At 50.3% G+C, this 12,921-nt stretch overlaps 1 protein-coding gene across 14 annotated transcripts in view; it reads left to right on the forward strand.

Annotated features, from left to right (window-relative positions):
- Positions 1–12,921, forward strand: part of Apbb2 (amyloid beta (A4) precursor protein-binding, family B, member 2) — a 272,486-nt gene that overhangs the window by 242,314 nt on the left and 17,251 nt on the right. For 8 of the 14 annotated variants that reach the window (XM_013518042.1, XM_013518043.1, XM_013518040.1 and 5 more), the window contains one exon: positions 6,196–6,201. The exons of the other annotated variants lie outside the window; for them this stretch is intronic. In XM_013518042.1, the coding sequence (XP_013373496.1) occupies positions 6,196–6,201 (6 nt within the window). The remainder of the gene's footprint in view (positions 1–6,195; positions 6,202–12,921) is intronic. 14 annotated transcript variants of the gene reach the window in all.

A 12,921-nucleotide genomic window follows, 5' to 3' on the forward strand; every position in this document is an offset into this window, starting at 1 on the left:
GGAATTTGGTGCTGAATATAAGCCAGGGAGTGGGGAAAAGAATTTAAACTGAAACGGCTTTAAGTTAGTGTTGAGAGCAGTAGCAGTGGACAGAGAGAGAAGGGGAGAGAGAGCTGGGCCATCTCTCCAGCAAGGGGTGAGGTCCTAAGCAAGGCCAACTAGTCAGGTACCTGACCCCGCCCAGACCGCATGGCAGAGGAGAAGGGCTCAACCTCTTCAACCCCCCTAGCTGGGGGCCTTGAGCAAGTCCATTTAAATTCCCTGAACCTGAGAGTCCTCCTTTGCACTGTGAGAATCAGGATGCTCCCTGGAGTAAAACTGACTGGACAGAGGACTGCTGGGTACCCTGGGTCTGTTGGTTGCTCTGTGCCAGGAGTGGAGCCAGGCTGTGTAGAGGCCTTCTGCTCATCTCATTGTTATTTTATTAGTAGTAATCAGCCTTGGTAGTGTTGATGCTACTTTTCTATAGCTATTATTGGGTGTACAGAATGTCAGGAATACTTGTACCTAGATGGAAATTAATAAAATTGAAACGAAGGCCAAGCATGTTACCTTCTGTGTTAGCTACCCTAGTCTCCTTCCAGCTGCACAAAGAAGTGTGTGGCGGGTAGAGGTGATCATATGCTGACCGTCCCAAGTGTTCTCAGGAAGCTAGAAACTGACTTAAGGCCTGGCTTATCCATGGGAGGCCGTCTACTGGCTGCGTGCATGGAGTTGAAGGGAATTCACCATGGGCTGTCCCTAGTTGTGCTTTATTTTTTGGGGATTGTGGAATTTTGGGTTGTTTGGTTTGGGTTGGGATTTTTGTTGTTTGTTTGTTTGTTTGCAGCGCATGCTAGGCAAACACTCTAGGCACTAAGCTACATCCCCAGCGGTTTTACAGGATTTTGTGTAGCCCTCACCTGTTCCTGCCAGGGCTGTATCCTCAGGGCACTTCTTACAAGAAACCTCTCTGTGGGTTCTAGGAGCTGTCATCCTCCCTATTCTGTATCAGAGTCTATGGTTCACACACTTCATGACTATCAGATAGGAGCCCTCTGGGCATGTAGTGTTTGTATCTTTCCATTTGTACTTCAGGAAGGAAGCTGAGGCTTGCTAATTCTTCCTGTCTTCAAAGATGAATTTTTTTTTTTTAAATATTCATTCCCTGCTTGCTTTTAAATATTCTTTTTTCCGCTCATTGGTAAGCTGGCTGGTAACTATTGTGTCTTCTCTCCATTGGCATGAGAAAGTCCTTTGTTTAGAAGAATGTGCCTTGAATTTCAATAACCTTACACGGATCTAAATCCTGGGGCATCACACTTAATCGCGTTGGAACTCTGACTCCCTGCTTAATAGCTGTGACTGCATGGTGCTGTGGGCAGATAGGAGGGGAGCTTGCTTTGGAAAGGGGAGCACAGTTGGTCCAGGGCAGGTGTTCCTCTCACCCTTTGGTCCTTGGAAGGATAGGCCATTTCTCTGAGCTGAAGCCTCTGAACGCCACCAGAATCCAGATGGGAAATTTGCGTCAATTTGGTATTCATTTCAGTTCTGATGTCCTTTACCTGTAGGGTGCAGATTCCATAGGGGTCCGGGAAAGAGTTTCAGGGATCAGTGAAACTTTCCAGCTCTAGTACCCTTCAAAGTTATATGTAAAGTTGTTAGTCCATGCACACTTTTTTCTGAATTGTTGTCATCATATTTCAAAAGATAGCATGATTCAAAACATAGTAGGCATGGCTCCCCTCAGCCAGCCTCTGACCTTGTCGAAGCGATCCCAGGCCTAGCCCACCAAACAAGTCTACACTGCAAGCCACTCCTGCAGTGCAAAGGAGTTCTCTGTGGATTAACTCATGTGCAGTCCTTACAGCTCTCTTAGGATGTGAGTTCCACTAGTGTGCCCATTTCACAGAGGAAGAAACTCAAGAACAAAGAGACTGAGACCCCCACCAAGGGCAAACTGCTAATAAATATCAGTCACAAAGGAGGGAAAAACATGAAGCTGGGGGAAAAATAAGCCGTCGGGTACAGAAGCCAGTGTAAGAATTTTCATGACAGACAAGTATCAAAAAGTAGCATGCAGCCAGGCATAGTAGCTCACTCCTGTTATCCCAGCACTCTGGGAGGTTGAGGCAGGAGGATCCCAAGTTCAAACTTAGCTTGGGCAATTTAGCAACTTAGACGCTGTCTCAAAGTATAACATGTTTTAAAAGGGCTGGGGATGTAGCTCATTGTGAGGAGGCCAGGTGCAATCCCACCACCCTCAGAAAAGGACCGCACATCATAGAGTTCTGCAGAAGTGCCTGCGAGCCAGCGGGGCACTGGAGAGGCCTTGCCTGTGTGGTCATATGAGAAGTAGACGTCATGTGTTGCCTAGTGGCGCAGCCAGGGGGGAGGAGACTGCGGTGTCCTCTCCCAAAAAGGCGGGATAGAGTGTGTGCCTTTGCCACTGCTGTATCTTAGGGATTTCCTATCATTTGCTGCCGGTTACCTGCCAGGTAGTTCTGTTATTTCCAGCTTATGTACAGGAAAACACTGCCAATTACTCATGCGTTCACTTTCCCAGGGAGCAGCCCCAAGAGCATGCTGACCAGGCAGCCGTGGGGTGTGCGGCGCCAGAGGAATTAATCCTGGGGTTTAATTCTTTCCACTGGCATCTTGTGCAGAGAAAAGGGAGTGAGCCTGTGCCCCACTCTAAATTTAACCTCTACGCTCACAGAATCGCTTGTCTTGTGCAGAAGCCCAGCTTTGGGCTGATGGTTTTCTTTGTAACAGCAAATTTGCATGGCGTTAAATTAGGCAGAGCATCTGCCACTATCTATGACCCTTGTGGATTTTTGAAGATGTTTCAGGGATCCTCTGAAGTCCCTATTTATAGCTGGATTTCCCCTCACACTTAAATCAAGCAGTGTCTACTATCCCCCAAAGAATCAACAGTGTTCGAAGTTAAAGTGTCCTTTTCCAAGTTCTGACTTCAGAGAGAAACATAGTGGCTGCATATTAGTTACTTCCTTATGTGATTAATTGGCAGTGGGTCTGATTTAAAATATCCCAGGCAACAGTCATAATTATATGCAAAAGAAACAGATTGTGTTCTCAGGTCTTTAGATTCAGGATTATTGGGCTGTTTTTATCATACACCAGACATAAGTATTTTATTAGGAATAAGAAATTAAAGGTTGGCATAAACCAAGAGCTTTTCAAGGAACATTCGCTGCTCATTCTTCTCTGTCGTCAGAGTCAAAGCACTAACATCTTTTTCTGATAACAATCTGAACGCTAAGAGCCTCTCATGTGAAATAGGAAGGCACAGGCTCTGGGAAGTTCAGTGTCGTAGTTTGGGGTTATTGCAAGGGGAACGATATAAGCAGGACACATATTTTATAAGATTACTTATAAGTCACCCAAAGAATCATATACAAAAAGACAGTGCAGGAAATCTGTCCATGCAGTAAAGACCAAAGAATCCAGCTGAGGGCCTGGATCCCATGGTAATGTCCTGCATGAGTCCGGCTGCAGGCCTAGAGCCCATGGTAATGTCTCGTGCAGGTCTGTTTCACGGATCTGCACTGGGAAGGTCCAAAGGTCAGTGGTGGAAGCTAGAAAATCTGTGCCAGCGGGATGAAGGATCTGTGCTAGCAGGCTGAGGGATCTGCACTGGAGCCAGGAAGCGATGCTCAAAGTAAGAACTAGAGCTCCCCTGAAAAGTACCACAGCCATCCTCAGCAACAGTGAGATCTTGAACTCCTCCAACAATGAGGACAGCCGAGTTCCCATCAGGAAAACCAATGCGACAAGCTTCTCCAGGATACTGAGCAGCGCATCTTCCCCTCTGTGGCCAGGAAGCCATGCTCAGAGTGAGAACCAGAGCTCCCCCAAAGTGAACCATAGCCATTCTCAGTGACAGTGAGGCCCTGACCTCCTCGGACAATGAGAACAGCTGAGTTCATCAGGGAAGCCAGCATGACAAGGTCGTCCAGGAAAACCAACAGCTCCCAATAGCTTCTACCAGCTCCCAACAGCCTCTCCCTTTTTCTTCTCTGGTTCTGCCTCTTATGCTACTGGCAACAATCCTCAGGTGGACCTCCCACACCCAGCACCATGCTGACTCAGTTTGGCTGGGTGTTGCAAGTTGCCTACCAGTTGTCAATCCACCACACTCAGCGATCTGCTCAAGGGGCATAGCTGTGTGCTTGCCCGGGACAAAAATCCAGGCCCTTGCACTCTTTTCTGTTAAACTGAGCTGCTGCCAGGCGTCCACTTCCATAGGTGCGGCCCAGGAAATGCAGAGGGACCTGAGCTGGGGGTGACCCCACGTCCTGCTGTGGAAGGTGGTATCCAGCAAGTGTAAGAGAGGCTACATCCCCTCGCCCGGGTGACTGTCCGTCCAGGAAGAGTCCCTCTCCAGTGCTGCCCGGCATGGCCCTGCTGACGCCTGAACCCGCCGATGAGTTTGGGGTGACGGCTCGCCTGATGCAGATCACCAAGGCTGTGCTCTGCACGCGTCTTCCGGTGGCCCTGAGCCAGTGTCCTCGTCCTGCTGGCACTGATGAGGAATCTGTGTCCAGGGGCTCCTACCTCAGTGTGCCCAGCACATAGGGGAGCCCCAGAAATGGAGGCAGAGTGGGCAAGGAGAAGGCGAGCACCCAGCCCCAAGGAGCACAGGCCCACCCGCCTCGCTTCTCCCACAGTGCTTCCCAGCAGCTGGGCCATCTTGTTCCTCTTTGTGCCAAGTTCTTTGCCCAAGTCTTCTTCAGCCCTGCTTTGTGCACCTGTGTGTAGGGACTTGCTGGGTTTGTCATTCGGGGGACAAATCATTAGAGGGCTCTGCACGGTTGTGTAGAAGTCTGAGGCGCCTATCAGAGGTACATGGAAGAAGACTAGAATTAGGGTCCTGCAGCCTGTAATGAACCCATCTTTACCAATATTAGCTGTGTGTGCAACTTTGACCAAGTTCCTCAACCTCTCTGAACTTGGTTCCTCATTTGTCAGTGACAGCAGTGATATTGGCCTGCAGGCTGCTAGAAGGAGGTCTACAGAGCCAGAGTTCAATAAATTAGGATAATTGTTCCCCTGGGTGAGGTACCGCATGCCTGTAATCCCAGCACATATTAAAGTACATGCTCCACCTTGTGTTGGTTTCCCCTTGAGGCCTTGTCACTGCTGCTTAGGCTTGTCGGTTCCTCCTCCCGTGTCACCGTGGATCACGGTCATCGGCCCGTGTCTGGGGGCTCAGCTCTGCCTTTCTGCTTCACGGCTGTGTGGCTTGCTGTCTGGTGTGCAGGGCGCTCACACCGTGATGTTAGCTCTCAGCCCCCCGGGCCCCGCTGGCCGCTGCATGACCCCACTGCTGGGACAGCGGAGGACAGCAGCCTCTGTGGCCGTGGCTTTCTTCCTGTCTGTGTTACCTGGCCTGCACTCCCACCTCTGCCATCCAGTCTGTATGTGAAGCCTATGTGTCACTCCTCGGGGGGATCGGCCCCTGGGGCCTTCCAGATTGTCTGGGACAAGACGAGAAGGGAGTGGGGACAACTGTAGGTCAACGGTTAAGGGACTTCAGCATCCCTGGTGGCTCAAGGCAGCTCTGGGGATGGAACCAAAGTGTGCCACCTCCAAACCCCAGGCTGCCCTCGCTCCTCTCCTCTCCTCTCTTCCCTGGACTTCTCTGTCCTCTGCCCTTGGCTCTGGGATCTGCTGGCTCTTGCCCTCCCTACCTCCGCCCTTGACTTTCTGCTCTGTCTCCCCGCTGCTGCCCCGAGCAGGGATGCGTTTCATGCAAGTACTGCATTTCTGTATTGTGGCTTTGATAGGATGTCGAAGCCTTGTAAATGAGTATGGCTGGGCTGTGTCGTCGTTGCTGTGTGGTTTTTATCAGGAGCAGGTAGCAGTGGCAAGTCTACAGTAAGTCCTCAGCCAGTGTTTACTGCAGTTTCCTGTAGTTGACTGTGATATTTTAAGCTTGATTACCTCCCCCGGTTGACATGTTGCCTCTGTAAATTCAGCTGGAATCTCTTGGCTTCATCATAACATGGCTCAAAATACACTCTTCTGGGGGATAGAGTTCAGCTAAAATAAGCACCGGAGGGCTATTCATTGCTGCAAAGTTGGGAATAAGGTGGGCTGTCATTGCTCAGAGTTGCTGTGTTATTTGCCGGATACAGTGTGAATGCTAACGTGTTGTTTCTGTTCTGTTCCCTCATGCCTGCCCGGACTCAGAGAGAGGTAACCAGCCGACTTTCGCTCCTTCCCCTGTGTGGTGTCTTCCGTGTCTGGCAGAGCTCACTTGCTTTCTCCATACGCATCACCATCCTCACAGCTGTCCTTGCCTTTGACGGGCAGAACTTTGTTTGTGTTGTTTCACCATTTGTGTCCATCATGTCCAACAGAGCCTGGAGTTACGTCTGGGGCCCTAGTCCTCTGCTGGGTTTGACCCTGTCTGGGGAAAGTGATGGGCCGAGCAGTGAAGTGTAGTAGCAATGTGGTCACTTGGTAATTACTAACAGCTGAAAACCCGGTCAGCATGCAAGGAAGTGAGTGGGATAGAAATGCTTGGGTTACAGATCATGTTATACAAGGAGGATTTTCATGCTCCTTGAAGAGTTAATATTAGTGCATCTGTATTTTCTAGAGTTCTGATGGTCATGTTTGACATCAGCCTACTAGCCAGAAGCACTGAGTCAATTTCATTATCAATTATTAGCCACAATGTGTGGACTTCTACTCCTTTGCCACCCAGGAGAAAGAACCATGGAGAGCATGTAAGCATGAAAGCAGCCGCATTTAGACCTCAGATGCCTTTGCCCGTGCTCTGAATGTCAGCCTTCCCGTTGGGTATTTGGAAGCTTTAAGCTCCACCATCCTCTAGCTCTAGCATGTCATTTTTTAAGAAAAGCTCTATTTTTGAGGGAAGAAGGGCATTTTGAGTGTTTGTCCTTGAAAAAACGGCTGTGGTCACTGCTGGGCAAAGTGAAGAGACGCTAAGCAGGGCTGCTCTTGGTGTGGGAGCTGCTCTCAGGGGAGCTCCTTGGCTGGCTGGGAGCGAGAAGTGAAGGTAAGTCTTCTGCCTGCCAGCAGTTCCCTGAGCTCACTGGGCCACCCTGACCGTCCAGGCTGGCAGGTGTTTCTGCCCCGGCCATGACTGCTGGCATTGCTCGGGGCTTTGAAGGAGAGGAAGTCAGCACAGACCAGTGAGACACACGCCCAAGGTCAGTCTTCCAGAGGTGTGAGTAGGAGAACTTAGGCCTTTTGAGGAGGTCGTGGCACAGGGAGGTGGCTCTGGAGGACCAGGGCTGGGCGTGCGGTCCTCGGCTCTCTCACCCGAAGGCAGGCCGAGTCCCGCTGGAGTCGGCGGTGCAGAGATGTGCAGGTTCTCCTGAGTCCCTCCCCTCCCCTCCCCTCTCCGTGTACGCAGGTCGCCTCACAGGGGAACAGCTGCTCTGAATATTAACAGCAAGCCCTCTACCCTAGAGAGGGCTACAGATAAACGCTGGTTTTCCCAAGCTGCACTGATAATTACTGGTGGGTCACATGCAAATCTGCCGTTCACCCAGCCTGTCCCTCTCACAGAAGTGCCTGCTGGAGAGTCCCCAGTAAAGAAGGAGCGCACCCAGGTGCTGAGCCGCTGGGATGTCTCCCTCAGAGTTCCAGAACTCAGCCTCCTCCCGAGCCTGTGAAGAGGAAAAGAAGGGCTGCGGGCTGAGCATTGTGAGATTCAGGATGCTCACATGTGGTGCACGTGCTAGTGGGGAAAATGCACAAGAAAAACCGCGCCAAACACAGACGTTCTGGATTGGCCGTGCAGGAAGATGAGCTGTCTTGTGTCCCTCCTCCCTCTTCCCTGTCCCTTTGTGCCCACAACAAGCTTTTTCAAGCATAACCCAGAAACAAGAACAGAGAGTCTTGGAAACAGGACTCATTTTTCTTCCAGGCCAGACCACATTTGGGTACAGCCCTGGGGCCCTGTAATTACAGTGGGTCCTCTGGTGGGCTCCCTTTCCAAGTCCCTTATGGAATCCCACGCCAGGCCCTGCAGGTGAAACAAAGAGGAGAGACCCCTGTGTCAAAAAGAGCTAGAAACGTGCTGCTCAGACCAAGTCCCTTCGCTGTTGTTTCATCCTTGCTCGCAGGTGGGAGCTTCGCTGTGCTGGTAAAACTCTGGTGGCTTATAGCTTCACCCAACTGACAACCTGGGAAGAAAGGGTAATTGGGGCTGTTTTAGGAAGTCTCTGTGCAGTTCAAATGAGTGCAGACATTTATTAGAACATCCTTTCTGGATAAGGAGGCAGTATTTCAAAGTGGGCTTTCTCTCTGCCTTCTTTTCCCTCATAATAATAACTACCATTCGTCAGATGCCTATCCTATGCCACCCTTTAGATTCCCTACGTAAAAGCATGTATTTGACCTCAGCAAATATGAAGTATGTGACAGATGTTATCACGTTACGGTCTGCGTAAGGAATAGCAACAGAGGCACTGTGCAGAGAGAGACTGGAGAGTGAGCTGACTGGATGGGCGGAAGGAGGGTCATCATGTAGGCTGTCATGTAGCTGACAAGGTCAGCTTGTTCTGGCCAGAAAGCAAGACTAGATCTAGCCAACAGTGGTTGCAGGGAGGCAAGTTTTGGTTTCTCATTTAAATATATATATATATTTTGGTTCACTGAGAGCCTTCCAACGACAGGACAGGCTGATACATGAAGGAAATGAGATTTCATATCCCTGCCCTATTCTAGGTATTCCAGGTATTAGGGGCTGCTAAAGAAAGGACTTCAAAAAGTTACCCTGTGTGACAACTGAGAGGTCTGCAGCCCCCTCTTACAGTTGGAGAAATAAACACATAAGCAAATTCCACTTACCCTAAAAGGCAAGAGAGAAATTTAGGGATTATATTATTCTGTCTTGGCTAGGTTTTTTTTTTCCTAGAATCCATTTAAAGAATTCTTTCTTCATTCATTCCATAAAGATGGATCAAGCTTCGACAGGAAGATTAGAATGCCATACAATTGAGAAAAAGAAAAGCAATCTTTGATCCTTTTTCTTTGCCATTAAGAAATTTGAGGCTGTCAAAGATGTCTTGTTGCTGACATTTTTCTGCAGCAGAACTTAAAGCCAGTCCTCCAGGGGAATAATTACTGGGGAAAATAGAAAAAGGACAGGAACCAAAAAAAAGGTAGAAACGTAAGAGCTCAGTAATCAAATGGGGAAAGGTAGCTGGTTCCTGGTACTCGCTTCTGCTAATGGTTTAAGGAGGTCTGAGAAGCTACAGCTACGAACCCAGTTGCTTGTTTTGGAAGAAAACTGCTTGATTGCCATCCCTGCAGGAAACAAGTGGAGTGAGACTCTGGGGGTCCATTATGACTTTTTTTTTTTTTTATGGTTTTTCTCCGATACCAGGAACCGAACTCACGACCTTGCGCTTGCCAGGCAGGCGCTTTGCCGCTGAGCTAAATCCCCAGCCCCCCATTATGACTTTTTGCAGATGGCTCCTGGCCCTGTGTTGTATGTGGTGTGTGAGGCGGAACAAAGGATAAAAATGGCTCTTGTTGCTGAGGGTCAGATAGAGCCCCTCAGACCGGTGTCCAGAAGAATTGGTGGGAAAATAGGAACTGTGTTCTGACTGGGGCTTGGCAACCGTGTAGGCCTGCTGTGGTTTTGTAGGTGAGGTCCTTGGTCCCTGGAGGACGCCTGGCTGTGTGTGGGACCCAGTCACTGGGGAGTAACAGATAAGGCCATCTTGGCAAGCTGGGACATGGCTCTGTGGAAGCCAAGACTGCTGTCATAGGAGGAGAGAGGCAGAAGTGGCAGGAAGCCCTTGTGAAGGTTCCTAAAATGTCCCTGCATCTGCCCGGCCAACCTCTGTCCACCACACAGTGCCAGAACCTCTATGAGTCCTGCCTAATGCCATGCAAGTCTGTCTTACTGCTTGGTCCCTCAGCCCTGGGAAGTCTCCCCTCCTCCCAGAACCACCCTTTCCTTGATGTCTTGGGACTCAGCCTCTGTTGGGCCTTCCCTGTCCCCAGCACTCATCCTCCATGTTCTCATTGGCCCTTCTGCCTCAGAAAGGCCTTGGAATGTCTGTCTTCCTCAGGCCTCGGGCCCTGTGTAGCCTTCTTTCATCTTCCACACTCATCTCCTCCCTGACTTAAGCACAGATCCATGTCTCCTACCCAGACCTCAGGCCTGAGCTCAGGGACCAAGTGTCCACCTGTCCACCTGCATGGCTGGCTTCCTCCTTGTGGCCTCCAGTGCCTCCCATTTACTTGTGCCCCTCCCCCACCCCGGCTGTAGGGGCCCTTGGCTGACCTAGCAGAGACCTTGGGGCTGTTCTCCGTTGTCTCCTTCATCTACACACCTGTCTGCCTCGCCATGATCCTTCCAACATCTTTTCCCATCCGCATCCTCTCCCGGTCCTCACAGAAGCTGGCTTTGCCCCCACCTGCCTCATGTCCTCCCCACCTGGACCGCAGAAGCAGCCCCCAAATGTCCTCCCTCCCTCCACCCATCTGCTTCTACCAGAAGGACGCATCGCAACACACCAGCTGTTCACACATGATACTCCAAGGCTCGAGCAGGGCAGAGTGAAGGCCAAAGTCCTAGCTGGGCACAAGGCGCTGCGCAGACAACTTGAGTCCTGGACACCGTCTCTCCAGCCACACCACAGCCCCGTACCGCGGCGCCATGGGTGGTTGAGGAAGGGAACCGAATTGAGTATTTTAAAAAATATAAATCTTGAATGCCATATCATAATGTAGTTAAAATACAGAGCCAAATGGCAGCTGTATTGGTCTCCTGTTGCTGCTGTAGTAAATTATCACAAGCTTAAGTGGCTTAAAGCAGCACAGACTTAATCTTACAGTTCTGGGGGTCAGAAGTCCAAAATGGGTCTTTCGGGCTAAAACACATCGCCACAGTGTCGGCAGGGCTGCATTCCCGCTGGAGACCCTGGGAAGGTCCCCTCCCTCCTCTCCCTGCTTCTCCTCTCCTGCCCTGGCCTCCGGTTTCACTGGCCCTCTCGGATAATCCAGGGAGCGTCATCTCGGGAGCTGTAGTCTAGCTCATCTGCAAAAGGATGAGCGCTGGGGTTAGGACAAGATGGCCTTTGGGGGCAGGAGGGGAGCAGTGCTGTGTCTGCCCCAGAACCTTCTTCAGAAGCCAGGTGCTGAATGACAAATTTGAGAGCGACCAGTTAAGCTGCACGTGGATTTCAGCCTGAATAACGGGCAGATTAGACAGCCTTGTATTTTGCAGTGCACAGCTTGTCCCTGCTCCAGGACTAAGGGAAAGTCCTCGCTGCATCCCACACACCTCTGCGATGGGGCTGCCAGCTATTTGAGGGGGACTCAGGATGTGTGCCATGAGGATAAGAGAGGGGGCACGCAAATCTCTTGACCTCCACAGACAGAAAAGACAAAAGAAGCAGATGAAGCCCCTGGAGGGGTTGTTACTGGGCTCACAGGTCTCTGCCCTTCCTGCATTAGCCTGGTACCTGAGAGGAACCAGGAAAAGATATGGGTGCTTTAAGGAAAAAACCAAAGTGTGAGAATCTCTCCCCAAAAGTCTGAGGCTTCTAAATTTCTCCTTTGGGTAGACGTGGGTTCCAGATGGTTACCCTTAAGGCATGCATTGCCATTCCCAGAGCAGACACAAAAAGCAGATTAGTAATAATAATTTTAAAAATTATGCCTAAGGGGTCATGTGTGAAAGAAGAGAGGGCACACAGCTGCAGTCTGATAGGACGAGCCACTGCTCGCGACCAGGGGCCGCTCATCCTGTCGGTGACCTTGGGATCGGACGCTGAGGCCTGCGGGGGTCACGGAGAGTGCGAGGCCTTGGAAGATCACATCAGAGAATGGCAGAGCCAAGGAGGGAGCTTGAAAACCAAGTTTTTCAACCCCCTCAAAGATGAGGTTGAATTCCATGCCCAAGGCTGTACAGTTTGAGTATCCTTTATCAAAGGTGCTTGGGACTGGAAGTGTTACAGATTTGAGATTTTTTTTTTCAAAATTTGGAATATTAGCATCTATGTTATGAGATAATTTGGGAATGAGGCCCAAGTCTAAATATGAAATTTATTTGTTTCATATACAACCAGTAAACATAGCCTGATGGTAATTTTATGTAGTATTTTTAATAATTTTGTCCATGAAACAAAGTTTCCTGCTATGAAATTTTCTGCTTGTGGCAGCATGTCAGTGCCCAAAAAAGTTGGGGATTTTGCATTCTGGATGTTTGGATCTGGGGTGCTCAACCTTTGTGTCTAAGGGGGACTGGGCATGAGACCTGAGGTTGGGTTGGCTGAATCCTGATCCACCCCCACCACCCCGGCTACTTCCTGCTCCTCTCAGCAAGGACACATGCGGCCGAGACCTGTGCAGCCGCCCTGGAGATGGGTTTCTCCACAGGCCTCTACAGGGCAGAGCTCTTCATGTACTGTGAGCATTTAGACCTTGGTGGGGCCTTAAGGGCCAGAGGGCCAGGCAGGCCTGGGAGGTGGACATCCCGAGAAGGGTGGGTCCACTCTGGACCCTGCAGGGAGGGCCACTGGTCCCCAAGACGGGAGATCCCACAGCAAGTGGACATAGAGCCCCACATTTGCTGGAGTGGAGGGAGAGTTCCTCAGTTGGAGAACAATACCCGAAGGTTGGTGGGGCAAATGACTGTCCCATCGGGCAGCTTGTACCACTGGTGGTGCAAATGGATCTAATCACATTTATTGGTCTTTTTACTAACAAAATAATAAATTAATAAATGCCACCCGGTGGGATAATCCTGCATGTACCACAGGTGGTTCAAGCCGCCCGACAGTGAGACATACGAGCTATGGCCCCACAGTGAACGTGTTAAAGGAAGAGGTGTGTGGTGAGACCTTGTGTGTGGTTCTTTATGATCCCCCTGGGAAACAAGAGCCAAAGGGACGGGAACCAAAAACAAAGGCTGCCTTGAGC

Source organism: Chinchilla lanigera, unplaced genomic scaffold, assembly GCF_000276665.1.
Source record: "Chinchilla lanigera isolate Chin_1 unplaced genomic scaffold, ChiLan1.0 scaffold00042, whole genome shotgun sequence".
NCBI classification, from domain to species: Eukaryota; Metazoa; Chordata; class Mammalia; order Rodentia; family Chinchillidae; genus Chinchilla; species Chinchilla lanigera.